Below are 25,455 nucleotides of genomic sequence, written 5' to 3'. Positions count from 1 at the left end.
GAGGTCTGATTACTTGGCAAACTTACGATATGTTGAAAAACTTAATCATCATATGACTCTTAAAGAATCAATTGGATTGAAATCATTAACCCTACTTTATTCGCATTTTAAATCTTTTTTCCTTTAAAAACATACTACGCTCATTGGCATTGCAAAATTGTCTTTGGTTGAGCTTACTCCATTTTTATCCAATACAACAATGAGTTAGTCATAATAATTAGGTTATGAACCTCAAGTTATGTGATTCAAATTTAAGATCTTTTACTTATAAGTACATATATATGTTGACCCTAAAAATTACAAAGCTACGTGGTGCATATGCCGAGTAACTAATAAGCTAACTACGTCATTCGGTTGAATGCGGGGCGTGCCAACTCGTCGGCCGAGCTCAACCGAGGAGTAAAATTTGTTGATGTTGCGTTGAGCGCGTTGCTGACTTCTTTATCTTGCGACTGCAACCGAGGAAGGAACAAATCTCAGCCTTTGGATTCTCAAGCCTAAAGACAAGGCTACTAGTTCTGCGAAGTTCACAAATCATCGGCGCCGGATTCGGTCACAGTGATTATATTCGTTAGAGTATAAGCACGTCGAATCGACACCAGACTGTACGAATACAAGTATTCAAAGGTGATGTATGTCTTGATTGTGAATGTGGTTCGACAGTCAGAATGCCGAACTCTGAAACTCACTTGTGAGTATCCAATCATAAAATCACTTGGCTTTCAATATGCTGAATGTCGTAACTCATAACACCTTACCTCGCTGAGAAGACTAATAAGATGACCTCTGCCAATAAGGATCCGGAAACCCTTCTCGACCAAGACTTGGATAGGTAACCAGTCGGCCTCGACGCAGTGCTGTTTATCCAAATTGAAGGTGTTCACCGGTTGCCTTTACAGTACTGTTTATCCAAACTGAAGATGTGTCGGCGGAAAAAAGAAAATAAAAAAATCTCAAGATGTTTAAGAGGTTTTGCGCAGGGCAGTTGTGTGTTGAATTGGAGGTCCTTCAATTGTTGCATGATGTCTTGTATTTATAGCACCAAATCCTCCTTGAGATCGAGTCAAAATTATATATGGATTGGGACTTCTTGTTCTATTCCGACTCTACTTCGACCAATCTTACCCCTATTAGGACTTTGAACTCACCCCCTTTTTGAAGCTATATTCATTGTTGGTCGAGAATCTAAACTGCACTAGGACTCGTTCAACCTTTTTTGTTTATCTGCACTATTCATTCTTACGATAGGACTTGACCATCCTTGTTGAATGGCCTGGGATCACCAAGCAGCCCATAGTATATTTGAAACAGCTTTAGGCCGAGCATAAACCTACACTCGGCCCAACAATATTACTTTGGGCCCAAACAATATGTTATTAGACTGTAATATGCTAGTGGCAGTAGATATCATTTTAGATTCTTCATGACAGAGAATATGAGAGAAAGAAAAATCATTATGCATGACACATGGCTAATATAAAAATCACTAAGGCCAACTGAATGATAATTAAGATACTTATATCTAGCATCTTGTATCAAATAATTGTATTCCTCAGCTGTACTTTCTTCCTTATCGATCCCTCAACCAGTGGCGAAGTCAGGGATTGTCGGCGGAGCGAGGGGGAGTTTAAAAGAGTGCGAGGTTACAAAAAATAGAGACAACTAAATTATTTTTAGATGGTAGACAATATTAACGTCATTCATAATTTATCAATACAAACAAGTTACAATTGTTGCCTCGATGCTTCATGTCGCATAACAAACTCATTATCAGTAAAAGTAAATACATCTCTCTCAAATTAAACAACCAACAATCAATAATCATATATATTAAACAAAAATTTAGCTAGCTAATCAAACAACAATTTAACTAATCAATAATCAATCCAATTTTTTAGATTGTCAATTAGGGATTTAAATTTGAAATATTAGAGTTTTACCTCAAAAATTACAGTGGCCAGATGTGAGCCTGGTGGCTGATGACTAGTGGTTGGGGCAAAGGTGGGCTGCAATGAAGTGTGCTGGTAGACTGGCAGTGGCTATGGTTTGTGGACCTAGTTGGCTGCTATTTCCAAGTTTCAAATGGCTACTTGCTTTTGTCGGGTGCCAATTTTCTATTCACGTGGGTGTGTATTGCCACCATCATCATGTTTTGGAGCAGTAGGCAAAGTTCGAGCAACTTCGATGAGATTGACCATAATTGTTCTGCAAGATACAAGAACCTGATAGAACATGGAATCAACCAAGTTTCATATATTCTTGGAGTTCCTTCAATTTAGGAATTGGTGTGCGGCACAAGTAATCACACTCCTAAGAGGATGCAATAAATACCCTTAGATATCATGTGGGATTCTCTTGACTTAATACATGATTCTATACTAAAAAGGTCTCCCTCTCAACTGGTATAAATACATCATTCTAGGGCTCGTCTCTGGTAACGCAATCATCGCATTCTAATTTTCTTGCCCACTGCTTGAGTCTTATACTTGCTTACTAACTTGACCATCGAAAAGCCTTTGGTCGGCACACCCTTGGTCTTAGGCTTGCTCACAGTTGTTTGATCTTTCACAGGTTATTCGGATTTATGCATCTCCATCACCTCGCTGGTGCGCGAATTTAGTTCCAATAGTAACATTTCAGGCTTCGTGCACACATGATATGATGGCCCATCATGATTATTATCTTAATGGTATGACCTACACTATCGCACACTTGAATCCAAACATCTCCACTACTTCAAATTGGTAACAGAACTGGATTGACGCGTGTAAAAGAATTCCGAACAGTAAGATATTCTGATTTACTTCGAAAGTCATGGTCCTTGGGTAACTATCCATCGTCAAGCGGAATGCCCTTTCAAAAGCATAGTTAGTGGCATTTGTGGACCTTGAACTTTACTGTGTTGAGTAAGGTAAATTGGAATACCAGTACCTCAGAAGTCCAATCATGGATGCAACGACTCCAATCGGACTAAGCTGCCTAAGGAACAACAGTGCCACCACACCTATTGGCTCTGGAATGGTTGGCGAGGCCGGTAGATTTGTAGAAAGCAATGTTTTAAAAAAACTCGCCTCAGGACGCGCCTAGGCGGCATTGAAGGCTGGGCGGCTGGGTTTTAGCCTCTGTTTTGTGGGGTTGGCGTAAGGGCGGCGTTGGGGTGCGCCTAGGGCCTTTTTTTCCCTTCAAAATCCATGTTTGTTTCTAAAATGCAGGAGACTTCTAGTTTCAAAGAAGAAGAAAATGAGAGTTTCTCTCTCCAAATCCTACGTGATAAAGTCTAACTCTAACTCTTTTCTATTTTTTTTTTAAATTGTTGTCCATTGAGATTCCGCCACCTAGCATTTTTTATTTGCAAAGTTTTAGTTCTCTTCCAATTCCCTATAACTACTCCACTCAGCCTTTATTTTCCCTTAACTTCCCTATAATAATTGCTCCACTATTTCCTTTTAAATTCCCTATAACTGCTCCACTCAGTCTTTATTTCATTTTAAATTCCCCTATAATTGTGACATTCATCCTTTATTTTCCTTGAAATTCCCTATAATTTTGGTCACTCACCCTTATTTCTCTTGAAGTTCTCTATAATTACTTACAATAAAATAAATAATACGTAACATTTTAAGACATTTTGACATAGTTTCTAAGTACAACTAGACATAGTAATAAAGAAGATGATATAATCTTTGATTTAGTTATAATTATATCTATTTACAAAGTATTATATATATATATATATATATATATATATATGTATGTATGTATATTAAAATTTTAGATACCGTGAGGCGAGGTGGGGCTATCCATGAGATGCCTCGCCTACGCCTTTGCCTTTTAATACATTGGTAGCAAGACACAGAAACCTAATACGTTCGGGGATTAGATTGGTTTTCTGTATTCTTGGAGATTCCTACAATTTAGGGATTAACGTCTACCGCAAGTAATCACATTCTTAAAAGGAAGTAAGATCTTATGCTAGATATCCTCTAGGATTCTCTTGGTTGAATGCGGATTTTATATCCTAAAAACACTCTCTCCCAACTAGTATAAATACCCAACTTAGGACTCGTCAATAACATTTTCATCACATACTTTGCTCTCTAGCCACTGTTTAAGTTCGAATACTTTATACTAACCTGGCCATAGGAGACCCTGTGGCCGATACGATACTGGTACCTTAGGTTAACTACAATTGTTTGTTCTTGTATGTAGGTGAGCATTCACGAACAATTTCTTCATTCACGATGGTGCAGAAATTTGATTCCAATAGTACTTCAGAAGGAGTCATTATTCCTTACAAGCAAATCACAGTCTGACATGTACATAAAATAAAAACTTTAATTAGTTACTGTATATGTTATTCAGACATAAATTTACGGTTAGAGAGGAACGGCTCCATCTAGATGTAGGTTTGCAAACATTAAGGACTTGGGTAGAACGTACTGACTGCCACTATAGCATCCCAAACCGTTAAAAGGTCCAAAATAGCTTTGTATTAGCGATTGATTCAAAAAGCCACAATGACGATAAGTCTGTTTCATAAAAGTTTGTCTCGCAAACAGTTGGTAATACTAAACACAGTTGGAAATTCGTTGGTCGCTTGTATAATTGTAAAAGTGGATGTAGACTGCAGAGAGTTGGAATTCCCAAAACATGTCCACTTTATATTTCATAAATGTTTACACCAACAATCTCTTCACTGTTCTTGATAAAGATGGATTGTCTAATTGTCTGCTACTTACCATGCTTTTATTCCAATCATGTGGCAAGACACATGCAACATGTTCACGAAATGCGTACGGTAACTGTTACGTCTACATTTACCATTTCAACTTCACCAAAGAACATGTCAACAGTGCACAGATATGCTTGCATATCTCAAGAGACTATCTTTGCTGAGCCGCCGCGTCAGACGTCTTCCCACCATGGGACAGCTTCTGTACGCAGCAGCTTGGTTTTCTCCTTTTTCCTCGGGCATTGTCGTTCATAAGATGAAATAACAGTAATAATAGAACCTGAATTATATCATTGGATGACCGTACAACTTAACAAAAAGGTCGAACAATAAATCGATCTTTCAATTCAATTACTTTGATAACATACACGAATTCAATCCAAAAAGTTTTGGATATCGATTAAGTTACAAGTGTTTCATTTCTCCATATGTAAGTTCACTATAAACCTCGTTTATTTCTACTAATTACATGTCCTCATAGCTCCCAGCATATACATGGTTGAGGCTGGTTGTTCCACTTATTGGTGATCTGAACTACTCTACTTACTTTATTGGCCCCCGTCACATGAACATGCATCTATAGGGTTCAAGGACTTTAAATATGAAAATAGAAAATATTGTTCTAAATCGCAAGAACCCGAATGCTTCACCCAACTTCCAGATAATCCAGCTTATTTGGAAAATTCACCCGCAGGCAGCTTCTGATGATATCTCATCACTTTGCTTGAAGAAGAATTGAGGAGAAGGGGGCCATGTTATAAGTGCCTTCAATGCCCGGGACGCCATCAGGCACAATGTCATTGGGAGACTCCAGATTCGTGTCAACCTGCAATCCAACAGGACTTCTATTCAGTTGAGTTTAGAACTTGGATGATATAATGGTACATGAGGGATGATAATCAAAAGCAAAACTAACGAAGTGGCAATCTATGACTAAGATTTTCTAAGGTCTATATAAAGTAAAAATGCAGGTTTTTTTTATGAACACCGTCTAGAAAACAAAGGATTATGCAGAAGTGGGAATAAAACCAACCACACGAAACCATCTCCTCTTTACTGGTGGTGCCGGTATTGGAACTGTAATGAAACAGTCATGAGCATTGAATGCCAAATAGATGTCGCCTTCACTACTGTCATGAAGCCTGCAAAACAAAAGTTTCAGTATATATGTTTCTGATGCATTTAACAGTCTGGAACTTTGACCCTGAAGGTTAAAGTTTCTATAAAGAGAAACAAAAATTGAACAAGAAAAAACAGAAAACTGGAAAATGCTATATAGCAAGCCATAGAAACAAGTCCAAGATCGTGCTGTTTGCAGAGAGGAAAAAATAAGGGAAAAATCAGATGCTTTTCTAGGTGGTAAGTATCCAACTTAACAGGCACATGCTCAAAAGTACAAAACCGCATTAAGGACCAACAGCCATCAAACGTAAGGACACCTTGAAGCAAGACACGATCACTTAAGAAAATTACTCATCCACTTTGTTTTCTAACTCAATATACAAGATCGTGATTCCAAGGCCGAATCGCACAACTAAAATACCATGCCACTCCCCTCATGCAATATCTTGAAAGAAAAATCAAACTTACGGTACCAACTATCTGTACTTTACAAAGAAGATAGGCATAAGTCCTTACGTAAATGCAAGGAATTTGCTTTCATAGTTGTCCCAGTTGTCTTCATGCCATGTCACATCATGCTACACAAATGATTTTTCAATGAATCTTCAAGGAAGTAATCTTTTAGTTAAAATTAAAGCATGAATGCATAAGAAATAAAACAAAAAGAAAAGGAGAGTACCTTCTCAAGAAAAGTTTCACGACCAAATACACGATGTGCTCGTCTAAACTTTATTGCCTCCTTGAAAAACCTGAAGTGACTGTTGTTCCGTGCCTCCAACTGCCATGCCAGTCATAGATTAAAGTTGAACAAAAGCCATACAAAACAATTTCCTAGTTTCCCCAAAAAAAAAAAAAAAACAATTTACCTGTCCCCACTGGAAATGGTTAAGAGCAGTATCATGTCCATAACTGTTGTTATTTCCATGTCGGGTATGCCCATATTCATCTCCCATCAGCATCATTGGGGTTCCCTGGTCAAGTGCATTCAGAAGCTTACATCAGCACTAAATGCGCTCAAGTGACAGAACAAAGGCTCCTGGTAGGACCCCATTACAAGGGGCATAATAATTTTCAATGCTTCCAGATTCGGAAAATATAAAGTAAAATCTGAAATTTGAGACCATGTATCTGACCTTAACAAGTTTAAAATAGTTCAAATGGACAAGATAGCGCGTGCATAAATGACACGTGAAGTTAGATTTTGAATAAATTTACCTGTGATATCATTAATGCCAAATGAAAATTTTTCATTTGGCGGGAGCGTATAGCTTTAATAGTAGAATCATCAGTTTCTCCTGTCAAATAAATGGAAAAATTGAAATTTCAACACATGCAAATAGAAACACAAACACAGGTATACACAAACTAAAGCCGCATGGACAAATTATAATATAATTTTTCAATTAAGCAGTACCCATTTATACACAACAATTGCACTAGAGGACTACCATGTCCCATTTGCACGAGTAAGTTCATCTCCTCTTACAGAATATATGTGCAATACTCGAAATTGCACCTACACCATACTTATTTACTTTGTGGTTTTACATAACATGGAAATGGAAAGTTCACTACTTAATACTATCATTGTAATTACAATGACAAAAACTTAAACTACCTAGGCATTTAGGAAGTTAGTGAAGATGACAAATAATACCAAATCTAATGCCTTAATAGACCAAAGACAAAAGAGATAGGACATGAACTTTTATTTTTCAGATGTAGTATTGGTACTAATAACCACCCCCTCCCAGGTCCTTCCCAATACACTGACTAATACAATGCTAGCTTGAAATTGAAAATGATGGATCCATTTGGATACCCTGTGGCCTTGACTACAAATGTTCTGTCCTGCCAATACACTAAAGCTGGAATAATAACAAAATATATCAAGGAGCAAGCGCCGAAGTTAGCCCTACCTTCATGACCACAATTCCAGCTCAAATTATCATTACTTCCATCATTTCCTCCTTCTCCATTAGCATCGTTGTGCTACAAAATCAACAATGAAGGGACATAGTCGATGATGTAGCCTTAAGTGAACAAAAATAAATAAATAAAAATGATGTATTAAATGTTGAAGTACCTTGAAATTGTATGAAACAAGATCATATAGAGTGAACCCATCATGGGCAATAATAAAATTAACACTGTGATAGGGTTTGCGCTTATTCACCTGTGAAATAAGTGAAACTAATGAGAAAATGTAACGAGAACTTGCATTAAATCCAAACAAATTCACAGATTTTGAACAAGAGCGAGTAAAATAATACAAATCCAGATTAAGATGTTGCTAAGTTGACCATACAACAACAACAACAACAACAAACCCTTGTCCTAAAACAAAAGAAATAATAATTGTAGTTTAAGGTTGTGAAATCAGATACTCTACATCTTTCTAGTATTCCAGATGATAGAATAAAAACCATAAACTTAAAAATGAGTTTTGGGGTATTGTAGAAACGAGAAAGGAAAAAAAAAACACATTCAATCATTTTAAGCATGAGCATGAGGGTACTTTGGTTGCATCACAATAAAAAGTTTCAGTAAGCAGGGTACTGAGACCAGTTGCAATCAAGATAGTTTGTGGAGAAAAAGATCATTTCCAGAACAGAAAGATGTGTGGCTGCCTTAATATGAAATATAAGGCATTCCGTTCTTTTGATTGTAGTGGGGTATCCCAGTATCCCAACATCACCCGTGACAATAAATCTTGGGGGATAAGTTTTCGATCCCAATAATGAACCCATCTCCATGTTCAATTTCATTGAATTTTAAGCTGGGGGCAAATCATCCCGGTTGAAATTCAAAACACAGAACAGACAGCTTAACAAGTTTGCATGGCAAACATCAAGAATACCAAATTGATGGTTACGAAGAAAAGGAAATGATAGTAACGGCAAACAGTAGTTAATGCAATAGTATTGATGAAAATACTTACTTTGTAAAGGTCAGCAGACCCAGAAACACGAGTTGCAAAACTTCCCTTCATACCAGAGTCGCCCTATATAAAGGAAATTCAATGAAAAAAATCTAAAGACTATAAATAAATATGTACATGTTTTGCTGTATGTGTGTGTGGCTCTATGTAATTTACAATCCAAATGTTGCTTTAGCTTCCCTAAACACCACAATAAAATACAAGAAAGTGGTGCCCAGATGCTACAAATAATAACAAGGATAAAAGGTTAAAATAATGCCAAGAAAAAGAGGGAGAGAAACATAAATGCAATGCTAAAGAAAAAGGATCATGGAAGTCAAAAGAAATAATGACTAACAGCATTGTATACTAAAAATTTATTCCATTGCATCAGTTTATGGAAAAGCTTCAGACAGCATCCACCGATATAAATAGATGAACCTGTTCAATCTCATGCAAACCACTCCTTATCAAATTCAGCCTCTATTGGATTCAATGAGAGGAAATCCCTTTTATTTATAATCCATACACATACTTCAATATTTGCTCTTATATCAGTTCTTGTACTTTGCACTAAAGTTAACAACGCGGATAAGTTATAGACCATCTAAGGCAAGTGTCGTTTCATGGGAATACCTTTATAAATCTTCTTAGGTCATCACGATATTTCCCATTCCATTCAGCCCACCTGCATTAAAGGGATCTCATAAGTAACAGAGGAGAGCCATCCAAACTTTCACAGGCATAGAAAGATCTTTACAAACAAATTGGTGCATAACTAAAGTTGATAATATCAGGTGCCTTATACTACTAGATACTTCATGGAACAGGCTTGCCATTTACCAGGATTTATAACATTGATGATGAGGAAAAAGAAGCTATAACTTCTTCAAAGGAAAAGGTATAAGGCCGAGTGTGCTTCAAAAGGGCAGAGGTAACATCAGAATCTCACAAATTAAACATACTTTGTGACTCTCATTGATAAAGCTATAATTTTCAATCATCTATTTTTAGTATATCCCCGCAACGAAACTTTGTCTGCAAAGCACTGATATTGGTCCATAGTTCTGGAATGTTAAAATTAGTCTCTTGTACTGATTATGTTATTGTAACTAGGAATAGGATAAATGAGAGCTCCAACAAATTAATCCCTTCATAATGAGATGTATCGGATGGTTGCAAAGTCCTTCTTCCTAGACTCCTAGTGGATGCTTGCTTTAGCCACAAAAAGTGTGTGTAACGTGTATTGGTGGAAAAGTATTAAGGAAAACATCAAACACCAAAAGGGAGTGCAATGAAAATGTAACCAAGTTGGGACTCACTCTAGTGAGAGCATAACCTCTGAAAAACTGTGAGGTCCAAAAGAGAAAAAGAGTGCCCACCATGTGAAAGAAACAAATTAGGACTTCCCAAGAAGAAGCCAACCTCAGAGTTCTTATATTGTGAGGGAGAGAACAATACGTCTCTACCAATATTGAAATACAAAAAAAAAAAAAAAAAAAAAAAAAAAGGTAAAGGAGAAGCCAAGTGCCCCTTGCTAAAAATATTTTTTTTTCTTCTTCTCTTCCTTGTCAAGGTTCCAACTAGAAAGCCACATTTAAAATCATCTGTTTGCTTTTCATTGTTTCTTTCGTGTGGCTGCAATACCACACTTGTTAATAATAATCTAAAATGCATACAGCCGATCCCTGACATACTCATGTTTATGATAATGTTCGACATCTCTTGGATACAGTAGATGGTAGATACAACTTGGCTAACAAAGAACAACCCCTTGAAAGTCAAGATTAAACCTTTTGGTGCAAGTCTATGTACGAGGTCTTGTTTATCCAGAGAGGAAACTTTGTGATAGTCTAGGAGTTGGTCGATAAAAGAAACAAATAAGCAAGTTAAACAACCAATCTGGTAGTATGCGTATCCAGTTTTTCTAAGAGTCTTAAGCTCTTTGATGTCTGTTACTAAAAGTACAGGTTTCAGACACGTACTCCTCTGCCAGCATTACAATGAATCTGTAATTTCCTATCAACCAGCCAGTAAAACCACATGTTTAATTGATGCATCAGTAATTGGTTATTTCCTAAACTTCAATTCAAAATTATCATGTTTTTAAGTTTAACTTTTATGCATATTTCTGATATTTCCACCAACATCAAATTTGCATCCTTAACTAAACAATAGAAACACCTCATGCCCAACTCCTAACAATACAGACCAAGAAGCGGTCCTTAAATACAATGTGAAGCACGACAAGGTAAAAAAAAACATAATCTAGAAGCAAAAGACTCAGCTATTGATGGAGACAATGAATTGTTACAGTTTCCCAGCAAGTCAGCTTTATTCACAAAGAAATAGAAATAAAATTAGAGGGTGTAACAGAGTCTCCTCTTTTTTCTTGAGAATAAAGTACTTTTATTTGTAGAAATCTCAGGTTAACAGCGTCTCCAACATAACTATGATGAGGTGTACATTTGTAACATGAATTACCTGTCCCAATTTGGAAATCTTCCAACAAGATAAAGGCCTCCACAATCCCAAGGTTCGGAAATGATTTTACATCTTGATAGGATAGCATCTTTTGCAATAGCCTGCTCCAACAAACAAGGGTAAGTCAATCCTCACACAACCAATGTTTCTAGAACTTCACTCAATAACTAGAAGGCAAATCTACATAGAAAAGCACATATAATTATGCCCATGGCAATGGCCACAAACTTGTAACTATAAAAGTAACAACGCATATTTTTAGGAATTCGTAATAACAAAGATATTGATTTAAAACTAGATATATGAAGAGAACTTCCATATCGGTGTATTTGCAGATAACTTACCCTAATAACTGGTGGTGCATCAAGAGGAGTTCCATCCGTTCCCCGACAAAGAACACTGGCAAGGTCAAATCTAAACCCATCTACATGATATTCAACAACCCTGAAAATGTTTAAAAACGATAAAGTATGAAGCTTGATATGAGCTACCTATTCAGTATATAAATCAATGAATAAAGACCATTTATGAGACAATGAATATTATATTAGTCAACTATGTAGAACCACAATATACAAACTCTTGGGCTTATTGCCAATTGGTTTTGGATTGGCTGACTTAAGTTCAACAATAGTAAATTAAATTATGGGTCATTTTCGGCTAAATATTAATTCTTTTCCTGAATCATGGGAGAAGGTATAATTCCATGAAACTACTAAGGAAAGGTATTAGGGAGTAGGAAGGGACTAAAGCCATAGACTTTTATGTCATATATGACATTTGAATAAGTTTATAAGTGTTACATGATAAAAGACATCACAAATACAATTAGGAAATTTTAACCAGATGAATTGAAATGACAGCAGATTGAAGGTGGCTAGACAATAGGTTAAAGAACATATACGTTGCAATCCTTCGTTCTTAAAAAACAAAAGAAGATAAATTAGTACTCTATGAATTGTGACCTTACCAATGTCTTAAGCTGTCAAGAATGAGCTCCATGACAACAGGATGGTTACAGTTTAATGTGTTCCCTGAAAACCAACAGAATACAAAATCTTAGAACTTCACATGTTAACAATAATAGTTTTAATCTTTATTCAAGCATAAAGTCAAATCCTGTTTTGCATCCAAAATCCAGCAGTACAGTCCATAAATTTCGTCACTTTCAAAGTTTGCTTCGGTTTAGTGAAATACATATACTTGCCCTTCGTTGACATATCCATTCCATATATATATAAGAAATCACATCCATACTATAAAACATTCCATACATTTTAACTTGATAAAAAGGCACCGTCAGAATATCCATCAATTGCTGATGAGACAGATAATTAATAAAAGAGAGTAGAAAGTTCATTTAATAATTAATATATATCTCTACAGCAGCAAGAGACAATTTACGGGTAAGAAGACAGTTAGAAATGACATTTGAATTACCACAGCCAGAGTAGTTCAGTAATTGGCCGTTGTGTTCACGTCCAGCATGTAGTAAACCTGTAGGCATAGGATGCATCATTTATAAAGAATATCTGATATAATGAATACAATAACTTATTTTAAAATAGATGTCCAGGTTTTTAAAGTTGTACAACCTGCCACAGCCAGAAATTTATTCGACAAGAGAACCATGTAGGTTAACTCCGAATTAGAAAATGTAGGTACACTCCAAAATTCAGAACCCTAAATAGTTGTAGCCTATCCTTATTAGCAAAATTATAGCTTAGATTAGATGCACGATATTTATAAAGGCTAAAAAGAATCAGTTTGCTCTTATATAGTTGACTAAATTCCAGTCTTTCAGACCTAGGAGGTGCAAGGAAATTTTTTCTCTATTTGATGGCAGTAAAATATAGTTGATCTCAGCCATAATTCCAACTGTTTGGGGATTAAAATTTAAAACATATGGTTTGGGGATTAAAACATATGGTCAGTTCATGAAATAATGTAACTTAAATAGTGTAACAGAAGTGTGACACCTTATTATCTATGCCACGAAATGAAGTTGTATAGGGGTTTGCATCGTCAGCTTCATTGGTATGATTGTAGACAACATCCAAAATGACCTGTCCAAAAGGATAAAGTTTTGCATCGTCAGCTTCATTAGTATGATTGTAGACAACATCCAAAATGACCTGTCCAAAAGGATAATGTTTCACTACTGCAATAACAGGAAAATTGCAGCAAAGACATTATTTACCTCTATCCCAGCACCATGCAAGGCTTTAACCATTTGTTTAAATTCCTGAGAAGCTTTAACGGGTCCTCCACCAGCACTTGCATAGCGGCTCATAGGAGCAAAGAAATTTATTGTCGAGTAGCCCCAGGTATTTATCTTCAAAGCACAAGAAGCCATGTACACACATTGGTAAACAAATTAGATTGCTTGCCAGGCTGACAGTTAATGCTTACAGGCCTTAAAATTCAGAAAAAGAAAAATACAGGACAATTATTCAATGTTCAATTTATTGGAGTTCCTTATGTACAAACAACAACCAAACCTTATCCCACTAAGTGGGGTCGGCTGATTGGAGTTCATCATGTAAATCACAAAAAATAATCAAAATATAATCTTGTTGAAACATCTTGGATATCAAGCTTTAATTTCAGAACCACCCACGGTATCCTACTTATCAGTCACTGGCATCTATTTGTGACAATGATAACATCCACATTTTCATCTCCGACTATGAAGAGAAGTTAAAAGGAAAGCTACAACAATGTATATATTATAAACTTCAGTAAACAAATGAAGAGAAGTTGATTTAAATACCATGTGATCTCTAGGATTTGGTCGCCTCTGAAACTCAAACTCATCAAATTCGAAGACAGGCAGCAATTCCACTGCATTGATACCAAGCTCTCGAAGGTGTGGAATCTAAAGATAAAATGGAGAGGAAATATCAGAGAAGTTCATCAACAGTTGAAATTGAAATATGAACTATCCATAGCATCTTCCAGAAAACAATTAAAGAGTAATCATTCTACTTAATGAATGATAAAAGGATAAGTCTAAGCACGTAAGGCAGTATATGTTGTCATTTTTCATCATCTGTCTTTAACTTGCCACACTTTATTGCATGTAAGAAAGCACTAGATGTATTCACATTGCAAATCAATTCTTTAAGAAAATTAGAACTGAGGGCCCCTCGGACAATTTCTTTGGAGGGCATAAAGGTTCACTAGTCTTGTCTCTTGGAAATCGTGCCCGGCAAGAACTACTTGGCAAAAAATTTAACTCTTATTAGACATACTTATGGCCAATTGGGCATCACTTCAAACAAATATAGAGCTCAAACAAAAAATCAAAGTTATTTTATTAAAAGTGAGGCAGCAGATAAAAACCTGAGATACCGTCTTTTCAAAAGAAAACAGAAAAAAAAAAAAAAAAAAAAAAAAAAACCAAGATTTAAGATATCATTATACATGTCTCCATAGGTATCTCCTTACCATAACTTAGTTATAGTTTTCTGGTCAACGTTATCTATGGAAGCATGGCTTGGAAATAAAAGGAAATAATCGAAATTTCAAAAAACAAAGCAAAATGTTATTGAATCAAGGTAAAGAAGGATATAGGGTGCATTCAGATATTGTACTTTGTATAAAGAGATACTATTATATGGATAGATTGTCATTCGTCTTGTTATAACCAATTAATACCTTCTCAATCATACCAAGGTAGCTACCACGAATATCTGGATCCAAACCACTGGATTCATCAGCTGTATATGCACGAACATTCATTTCATATATAACAAGATCCTTCTGAAAAAACGGCAGAATACATACAGGTTAAGATGTGATGCGATGTATTTAAGTCTACATTTAACTCAGAAACAAGATGGAGCATCAAATGATTAATTGCGTAAAAAAAGAAAATAATTCAAAATTTGAAAATTAAATCATATCAACTATGAGCATATAAATAATACAGATATTAATAAAAATGTATTCAGTTATGATTTGCTCATTAAACCATAAGATGTGATGTTGAGGGGAGAAAGAGAGAGGAACTATCAAACTTCCATCTGATTGAACAAATGTATCAAGACAACAATTTATCATGTTCTCTGCATAACTTATTTACCTCAGGTATATTTGGGAGCTTGTAGTTTTCTCCCCAGTCAAAAGGCAAGCTATCAAAATCATAAGTTCCGAGAAATTTAGATAACTTTTTCGTGGTGTCTCCAAACATCCGACGGCCTTCAACTAGCTTTGCATAAGGATCTACAAGCACAATGCTGCTATCAAATCGATGTCCCTGATGCCAACCTCGTGGCCCATCCATACGATAACCATAAAGAACATTGCTCCGGGGCAAATCCTGGGAAGAAATGATTTCATTATCATGAGTCATAGTTCATGAAAACTACACAAAGAGATATATTCTCATAGGAGAGTGACAGAGACAGAGATAGAGACAGAGGAAGACAGAGAAAGAGAGTAGTGAGTGTTCAAGCAAAGAACTAATGCCATCATTAAATCAAGGACAGCTCAAAGACAGGTAGTGCTTTGAGTAACCTATATCAAATATTACCTTGATGCACATGTGCCAAATGTCACCAGTCTTGTTAACATTAGGATCCAAAGGCAGCTCCATCATTCCACCATCCAGCCCTCCAAGCCTTTCCCTGACAAAAGTTATATTTATCAAAAGTTGGTCTACAGAAGATGTCCATCTAGTAACAGCAATTAATAAATTGAATTTTAAACCAACAGGCATAAATCAAAGAAACTCTTTAGAAAGACAGACATTTTATAGGAAACATAACTTTTACTAAAAGAGAAAGAATAAATATCTCCAAAAAGGCTGCAGACAACTTCCATGATCCATCTACATCAACACTACAGTCTGTCCTTAAAAAAAATTAACTTCCATTCAGATCAAAGTCCCTCTAATCAAAGTTACATTCAGAAGATGTTAAAAATCTACTTTTTTTTTTCAGTTTCCTACACACAAAAAAATGATCTAATCAGTTTCAAACAAAGGGAAACTTCCACCACCTTATCAAATAGCCTATCATTTCTTTCCAACAAAACACCCACATTGCTGCTGAGCCCGAACAGCACAAAACAATAATTACCCTTGTGCTAGCCCCAACACTCAAGTACACTTCCACCCAGGAATGAAAATATCTAGACCAAACCCCGACCACTTCAAAATTATGCATAAACCTAAACCAAAATCACATGGTGAATGGAGTCAATGGACAATGGGAAAAAGAATGATGAATGCTCTCTGCCGCTCTTTTATGCAAAACACACAATGTGGAGATAGACAAAGGCCCCAGTCCAGACCACAAGTTTCAGCAACTGAGAGAGAGAAGAATGAACCAAAGATATGTATTCTCAAAGGAAAATAAAGAAACCTGTCTCTACAACCAGAGAGAACAACCCCCAGATTGATGTCAATCTGTAACATAACAGGCCTGGTATATGGCAAGATTTTTACCCATAAATACAGATGTTCATATATACATGAGTGTACACAATTGGATATTAGGGAATGAACAAAATGAAAATACGATGTTACCTCTCTGGAAGTGATAAGCAAAGTGTGACAGCAGTTGCATGCTGTGAAAAGATAGCAAAATTTATCCCACTGTCAACTTCTGATACACCCAGCGGAAAAGCTTGACCTGGGAAAGTTTTCCATGATAAGCTGGATTCTGACACTTGGGGGGCTTCTTCCTATAATTACAAACAGTGAACACATGAAAATGTCGAATATTCCCATTCCGCCATTGGTAAGAATCCGATTAGGGAAAAAAGTCATCAATCAGTTTATGGCTCTCAAGCATAGATGAATCACCACTGTTTTAGTATTGTATTTATGAATATTGCACAATTTGGAAGTTTCAGCCACCGGATGTAGAAGGCAAAAGATATGATCCTAAGTGAAAAGAAGTACCTCAAGCACGCGTTCTTGAGCATGCTGACCGTAAGCATTAGCTGTGCTATGCTTGGCACCATCCCGGGTCTAACCTATGCCAAAAGTCCATCCATATAATTACCAACAATGCAAAACCAAACCAAATACAAAGGCTGATTTCCCTGCATCATAGAAAGATAAACATGCCTTTCTGACAATTCCTTGCTGATTGCTACCCGATGCTTGTTTATTCCACTTCAATCTAATAAACCATCAATGCCGAAATCAACAATAACTCGATTTCATCACAAATCAAAATAGTACCATAACATGAAACTAGTCATTCCAACAAAGAAGACAGCACTTTTCACCATGTATCATACTACTAAAATGCTGGAAGATGCACTGCTACAAATGCATTTTTGGTACAATTTTGTACGATACTCTTTAAACTTGAAAGTTGAAAAGTATTCATTTTTACGAATTTAAAACAAAACCCACCGAAGTTTAATCACTAAAATGTACCCAAGTGCGCAAAAAATGAAAATTCAAACCTAAATACTGAAAATTCAATCTGTCACAAAAAAAAAAAATCAAGAAAACAGAGAAATAAAAAAGAAGTACCCCATTTCAAGAACAGGACAAGCTAGTGTGCAAGAAGCGCCAGGGTGAGATGAAAGGGGAGGTGCAAAGAGAGGGAACTTGGCGACATTTGAATCGTACAAATGTGGGGTTCGAAGCATCCTTGATCTTTTCGTTGGATTGCAAAGTGTACGATAAAAGTTCTAAGAGAGTATATTAAGAGCCAAAAGGGGATCGAATTTTCCGAGAAAGATGATGAATCTGAGAAAGCTAGGACCAAAAGGAGGGCACCATTTTAGTGACGTTTCGATTGAGCCAGCTGAAGCTACATCACGTGGAAGGGTAGTCGCAAAGTGGAAGAAGAGTGAGAGTGAAGAGAGAGAGGCTGTGAGGAAAGAGAGGGAGAGGATCAAGTACCAAGAGCGGCATGGAAGCGGGATGCATTTTCATGTCTGCCACGTGAAAGGATACGAGAGAGTTGGGTCAAGTTTGATGTTACAGGCGACAGGTGTTCGATAACGGTTCTTTTAACATGATTTTTATTTCTTTTGATTTTGGACCGACTTATTTGTGATGTTTTCATTTTTTATTGGAGACTTATTTGTGACACCACAAGTTTTGTGATAGTTTTTGGTTTTTTTTTTATACATTTTCAGTCAATATTCTAAACTATATTAATAAAATTATTTTTATCAACTAAAAGAGTATAAAAAGATAATTTTATCCTCTACCATAAAACAAAATTATGGGCAGTAAAGTAAATTCACAAAAACTAAATTTTACAATTTTTTTTCAAAGCCTCACCCAAGGGCGATTCTAATCTTCTCTAATTTTGCCACTTAGTATTATGGTCTAGTACTATTCATCTTCACTTATGAGAGGTCATAGGTTCGGTTCTCGAATTTGAATCACATTATTGCTAGTCCATTATGAGGCTAAACTTATTCTCCTCCCCCGTAGTGATCAATAATATCAATTATTCATAAAAACATCCTTTAATTTTGAAAAATAAAATATATTTAAAAAAAAACAAAACAAAACGAAAAAAAAAACTTCTTTCTCTAATCCACATTCCTTTTTTCTCCCTTTCTCCTTTCTATTTTAAAATAAAAATAAAATTATTTTCACACACAAAATATGGGCATATGCCAGTATTTTATTAAAAAGATATGATTTTCTTTCTTGATTTTTGAAAAGTATTCATTTTTATTAATTTAAAACAAAACCCACCAAAGTTAATCACTAAAATGGATCCCAAGTTATTCATAATTTTTGTTCTCGACTGTTATTTTAAAAAGATATAGTTTTTTGTTTTGAATAAAACATTTTTTCGAAAAAGATTTTCTTGCTACAAACATCTTATTTAAGTATGATTATGTAAATCTTAGGTTAGATTTAATTCTAATTATTCTTCCCTATTAGGACTTGTATTCTTTGGAAAAGAATAATTTCTTCCATCCCTTATTACTATAAATAAAGGCATTGTGTAGAGACAATAACACATCCTCTACGCAATCCTACAAACACATCTCCCTCTATATTTTCTCTGTGTCGCCAACCCCCTTTCCTTGTCAGTTAAATATAGGCCACAACACGTTATCAGCACACTCTTACCGCTGCGCTTAGGCATCTGACGTAAAAATCATTCGTCTTCAATCAGGGGAGTATTACGTTTCAATTCTTTTTAATTGCTTAGATTTTGATTTTATTGATTCATATACTTTTATTAATTCAATTTAAAAAAATTGTGTTGAACATGATACAAACTTTGGATATGGAAAGCCAAAATTGAAGAAAAATTTTCTGCATCAAACCAATTCATCAATATCATCACGCAATCAAGTTCTTCCAAAACAAAGTTTTTTATCTCGATATTTTTGCAGTCCTGATAGCATGAACATTCACCATAATGCATGACCCAACTTTATGTTTTTTTAATTTTAGATTCTACATAAATTGTGTATGCATTATATTCATAATTGTTGTGAATTAATATTACCATGAATTGCATCATATATCTATTGCATTGAATTATATGTTGAATATGCATTGAATTAATATGGAAATTGAAAAAAAAAATTTAAAAAAAAATCTTCTAGGGTTTGTCAAACCCAAACCCCGAGCTCACTCGAGCCCTTTTAAGCCGCGATGCATGGGGTAAAACCCCTAGTGCTCCATCTGAGAAGACAATGTCATTTTGGCATTGAACCTATAAACCTAATGCCACCTGCAGTCGGCCACGGCCACATCGCCGTCTCTCTGGGGAAATCACGACTTGTTGTCGTATTTTTGGGACCTAAGCATCGTCGAAGACGATGGGTTTCTAGAAAAATCGATGAACATCAGTGATTTTTCGAAGGATTCTTCGAATCCTCACTGTTTCTCAGCCACCTAATATCGAAACTTAGTTTTCCATCCCAAATTAGGGTTCCAATCGAATCTCCATGCATCGTCGTGCCATGACTGCCAAGGGAAGTCGCTTGAAGCAATGTTGGAGACTTTTCCAGTTTAAATCTCACACCCAACGCCGCTAGGGTGTTCTAGGTTTCCAAACCCAAGCCCTAATAGGCCTCAGACCCTCGGGCTTGCATTAAACAGTACCATTTTTAGGCTAATGGTTGCATTTGCTACCACGACCCAAATCCAAACAGCCAATTGAGTTGAATTCGACTCTCGGCGACACCAGCCCAATTGGGCTTTAGTGTTCTCGTGTCCTTATCGCAGTATAACCCAGCCCTCGTAAGGCTCTCCTGGTTCCCTGCACCGAGCCGCACCTAATCTCAGCCATCAGCTAGTGATTTAATGCACTTGGCTCTTAACATACTATATTGCATCCCCTGGGAACGTCTGCGCTACGAAGCAGTAAATCCGTGCTTTTTTACAGGCCCTCTTTGTCTTGGGCCTGCAGCCTAACCCGACCTAATTCTTGGGCATGGGCCACACAATCCAATTTGCTTAACCCACATTTAGGTTTGGGTCCTTATTTTTGGGCCCCGAGCTGAATTATTTATTTTTTAGACAATTTAGGTTTTAATTTTTTTGCCCAACTTTTAATTTTGGCCTTAATTCCAATAATTATTTCAATTATAATTCTAGACCTAAGGATCTATTTGCATATTTTCTTGTTGCATATTTCTGTGTGTGTGTGTATATATATATATATGTGTGTGTGTGTGTGTGTGTGTGTTTGTAAACAGGTACTATGAACCTGAAGTTCATAAACTTTTCTCGAAAAAATTAATTGAATGGATTTAAGTTTTCGAACTTTTATGCATGTGTCTGGTTTAATTAATTTTATTTTAGGTATGACTAATGGGAAAGTTAGTTGTCTAGCAGATAATGCAACCATGCATACCATTTTGCGTGAACACATCTATTTCACAACTTCATACCTACGAATACACCTCTGACAACCCTCTCAGGTCCATCCAACCTGATCGAACCATACAGAAAGTCCCATAAATGTTGTCTAATAGCACCATATTGACCATTCAAGAGGCACTTTATTCTCCATGTTTCGGAAGAATGTTGCTGAGCATTAAAGATATTCAAGAAAGACAATAATTACCATACTAAAACCTATGTAAAAAATGGAGTTGAATTTTTGTGCGTCACTTTCTACGAATATAGCCAGAAGCGTATTCAAGAGAAAAATGAGCGTATCCCAAGTGATATGTATGCTATAACCATATGCCTATTGAAAGACATTATGTGGCCAACCCTACCTCTGGGACCGCACACGAAATTACACTTTGGCATGATCGTTTGGGACACCCTGGACGAACAGCGATGTGCGTATCCTCAAATCATTATACGGGCATCCATTAATTTAAAGTTTAGGTTTGATTCAAGGAATCGCATGTCAAACCTGCTCAATGGAAAAGCTTATTATTAAGCCTTCTTATTACAAGATTCACTTGAATCCTCATATTTTTCTACAAAGGATTCAATGAGACATTTGTGGACTAATTCACCCTCCCTGCGGACCATTTAGATATTTTATGGTTTTGGTTGACGGTTCCACAAGTGTGCTTCTTGTCCACAAGGAACGCTACATTCTCCAAAATGTTGGCTAAGTTATCAAGCTCAGAACTCAACACCCTGATTATCTGATCAAATCTACTCGATTAGATAATGTTGGAGAATTCACATCTAAAACTTTTGATGACTATTGCATGTCGGTAGGGGTTGAAGTTGAACATCTAGTACCCCCATGTTTACACCCAAAACAGCCTGGCAAAGGCATTCATTAAGCGCTTATAAATGATTGCTCGATTGTTGGTCATACGTACCAAGCTCTCGATCGCTACTGAAGGTTATGCAATATTGCACGCAGCCATGTTGGTCCGCTTGAGGCCTGTTGCGACCCAACCATGTAGCGCCCTTTGGTTAGTTACCGAATACGAACCTAACATATCACATATGCGTGTTTTTGGTTGTGCGGTCTATATGTTAATTCTGCCGCCCTTACATACAAAAATGGGGCATCAACGAAGGATGAGAATCTATGTTGGATATGATTCTCCTTCGATCATTCGTTACTTAGAAACTTGCATAAGCAATATGTTTATCTCTCGTTTCACAGAATGTTGCTTCTATAAGACAATCTTTCAGTCGTTAAGGGAAGATAAGAACATCACTGTTCTTGAAGAACGATGCGAATTATCCTGGATGACTCCCACTTCGTCTCATTTAGATCCCCGCACCGCTCAGTTTGAAACTAAAGTGCAATGCATATTAGATATTCAGAATGTAGCTCAAAGCATGCCATATGCTTTCACTGATTTAGCGCGAGTGACAAGATCACATATTCCAGTTGCAAATGTGCCTGCAAAGATGGATGTACCAAATGTATGACGGACTTCCTTCTTGGAGGCCCGGGACACCACCTTGGCCGATCCACATACATTAATGACTATCCAATCATTTGCCCTTACACACAAGTGTGGCAGACCACTGGGTTTAAAGGATTTCCACACTTGGAAGATGAAACCTATGACACAGTCCTTGAAGAATCTACCGTGAATTCGACTGTCACCTATTCATTCTATCTAACTCATGAGGAAATTCTAGATTACGAAAGCGTCCTTGAAGAGAAGAATCCATCTCCTGAGAATCGTGAGATTTCAGTCTATTATGCTAGCTTGGATGATGTTTGGTGTAGAAATGAGATGATCATTGATGATGCATTAACATATGCAGTAGCTATTAAGATTATGTTGAGTGATAACAGTGAACCTCGTTCCATTGATGAATGTCGACGTAGAATTGATTGGTCAAACTAGAAACAAGCAATCCAAGTCGAACTCGATTCACTTGCGAAACGTAAGGTGTTTGGACTTGTAGCACATACTTCTCTACATGTAAAGCCCGTTGGCTATAGGTGGGTTTTCATTTATAAGCGTAATGAGAAGAATGAAATTGTGCATTACAAAGCTCATCTTGTTGCGTAAGGTTTCTCACAACGCCCCGGGATTAATTATGATGAAACTTATTCACCTGTTATGGATATAATTACTTTTCGCTATCTCATCAATTTGGTAGTTTACGAAAAACTGAGTATGCAACTGATGGACGTAGTAACTACATATATCTATGGGGATCTTGATACAGAAATCTATATGAAAGTTCCTGAATGACTTACATTGACTAGATCAAATATTTTCAAACCTCGGAACATGCTCTTAATTCGACTGAGGCGCTCACTGTACAGTTTGAAGCAATCCAGAAGAATGTGGTTTAACCATTTGAGTAGTATTTGACTAGTCAGGGATATGTGAACGACGATCTATGCCCTTGTATGTTCGTTAAGAAGTCACATTCTAATTTTGCAATTGTTGCAGTATACGTTGCTGACATGAATCTCATCAGAACTTCTGAAGAGCTCCAAATAACTGTCGCGCACCTGAAGTCAGAATTTGAGATGAAAGATCTAGGAAAGACTCGATAATGTCTTGGTCTCAAGATAAAGCATTGTTCGGATGGAATCTTGGTACATCAAGCGAACTACACCCAAAAGTTGTTACACCGCTTTAACAAGGATCAAGCGAAGCCTTCGAGTACTCCTATGGTCGTTCAATTGCTAGATACAAAACGAAATTCGTTCTGTCCAAAAGAAGACGAGGAAGAGATTTTGGAGCCTAAAGTTTCTTATCTAAGTGCAATAGGCGCTTTATTGTATTTAGCTCAATGCACTAGACCTGACATCTCCTTCGCTGTTAATCTTTTGGTAAGATATAGTAATGCACCAACACGCAGACACTAGACTAGTGTTAAAGACATCTTCCACTACAAAAGAGCAACTCCACCCCTAAAGACTTTACGCCAGCACCCAGCCCATTTATCCACTTAGTGAACAGTAATAGACCCTAAATGAACAGTAATAGGCTAAAGCATCTCCACCCCTAAAAAAATGTGATGGCACCCAGTCCATTTAAAATATAAATAATTTTTTTATAAAATAATAAATTAAAAAAATAGTTTTAATTTCGGATAGGATTTTTAACCAATCTCGTCACGCCACATGTCATTATCCGAACGTATTACTTTGTGAATAGATTTCCGCTAAGATTTTCAACCAATCCCGACAAGCCACGTGTCACTTCCTGTTTACAATAATTTAGGCAAGATTTTGATAAGATTTTCAACCAATCTTGTCACGCCACGTGTCATTATCCGAACATACTATTTTGTGGATAGATTTCTGATAAAATTTTCAACCAATCCCAATACGCCACGTGTCACTTCCTGTTTACAATAATTTAGCCAAGATTTCGATAAGATTTTCAACCAATCACGTAGTGCCACGTGGCATTGTCAAGAACCTCATCATTTCTTATTTTGTCCATATAAACCCTACATCCCTACATCCATCCTCACACTAAACTCATTCTTTTTTTTTTAGCTTAGAATCCTTCTTTATCATTTTCAAATCTTGAGTTCTTACAATGTCTTCTTCAAGAAGAGTGTATAAACAGTTGCAAGAGTAGCAGAAAAGGTTGTTAGCACAACAGGAAGAATTGGTCAATCTTGACGAAGGTGGAGGTAGAGATGAGGCCTTCGCAATGGAGGAGGATGAGGATGACCACCACAAAAGGCAGAGGGCCTCACATTCCCGCCGTATCGTGGAAGCTGTGGGTCAGATAGCCAAACCCAGACATGCGGCTAACATCAATAGAAGAAAGGAAAGACAAGGTAAAGATCTCTTGGAATATTATTTTATTCCTAACAGCGTTTTCCCTGATCATGTTTTTAAACATCGTTTTAGAATGCAACGAAGTTTGTTTGATAAAATCATGAATGTTGTTTGCAACCATGATCCATACTTTGTGCAAAAAGATGATGCTTTTCATGTTCTAGGTCTTCTTTCTAAGTAAAAAATTACGGTTGCCTTGCGAATGCTTGCGTATGGAGCATCTGCAGATCAAGTGGATGAGATCGCAAGGATGGGAAAAACAACTGTTCTGGAGTCCCTGATGCGGTTTTGCTCTGCAATTGAAGCCCTCTACACCAATGAGTACCTTCGGAAACCCACGCCAAGGGACATGCGAAGACTTCTGAGGAAGGATGAGATGTGAGGCTTCCCTGGCATGATTGGAAGCATCGACTGCATGCACTGGACCTGGAAAAATTGTCTAAGTGCGTGGAAAGGATCTTGTGGCGACAAAAAAAGAGCCAAAAGCATCATTTTGGAAGTGGTGGCTTCATTTGATACATGGATTTGGCATGCTTTTTTTGGTGTTC

At 36.7% G+C, this 25,455-nt stretch overlaps 1 protein-coding gene across 1 annotated transcript; it reads right to left on the bottom strand.

Moving 5' to 3' along the window:
• Positions 1 to 5,056: 5,056 nt before the first annotated feature.
• On the bottom strand, positions 5,057 to 17,953 carry LOC103962304 (isoamylase 3, chloroplastic). The gene is given in 25 exon segments (XM_009375000.3): positions 5,057 to 5,558; positions 5,766 to 5,874; positions 6,371 to 6,432; positions 6,534 to 6,632; positions 6,721 to 6,825; positions 7,070 to 7,149; positions 7,774 to 7,846; positions 7,941 to 8,030; positions 8,796 to 8,858; positions 9,411 to 9,462; positions 11,259 to 11,359; positions 11,603 to 11,702; positions 12,229 to 12,292; positions 12,699 to 12,735; positions 12,738 to 12,755; positions 13,238 to 13,324; positions 13,459 to 13,593; positions 14,032 to 14,136; positions 14,919 to 15,023; positions 15,346 to 15,582; positions 15,796 to 15,889; positions 16,792 to 16,949; positions 17,170 to 17,238; positions 17,338 to 17,392; positions 17,755 to 17,953. Coding segments are annotated over 25 exon segments (2,328 nt in total). The 5' UTR covers positions 17,874 to 17,953; the 3' UTR covers positions 5,057 to 5,447.
• Between the last annotated feature and the right edge of the window lie 7,502 nt (positions 17,954 to 25,455).

The sequence above is a fragment of a genome, unplaced genomic scaffold, assembly GCF_019419815.1.
Source record: "Pyrus x bretschneideri cultivar Hongxiangsu unplaced genomic scaffold, Pyrus_bretschneideri_v1 Contig2, whole genome shotgun sequence".
NCBI lineage: Eukaryota > Viridiplantae > Streptophyta > Magnoliopsida > Rosales > Rosaceae > Pyrus > Pyrus x bretschneideri.
Note: the sequence above shows the minus strand (reverse complement) of the source record. Positions and strands in the feature narration are given on the sequence as shown.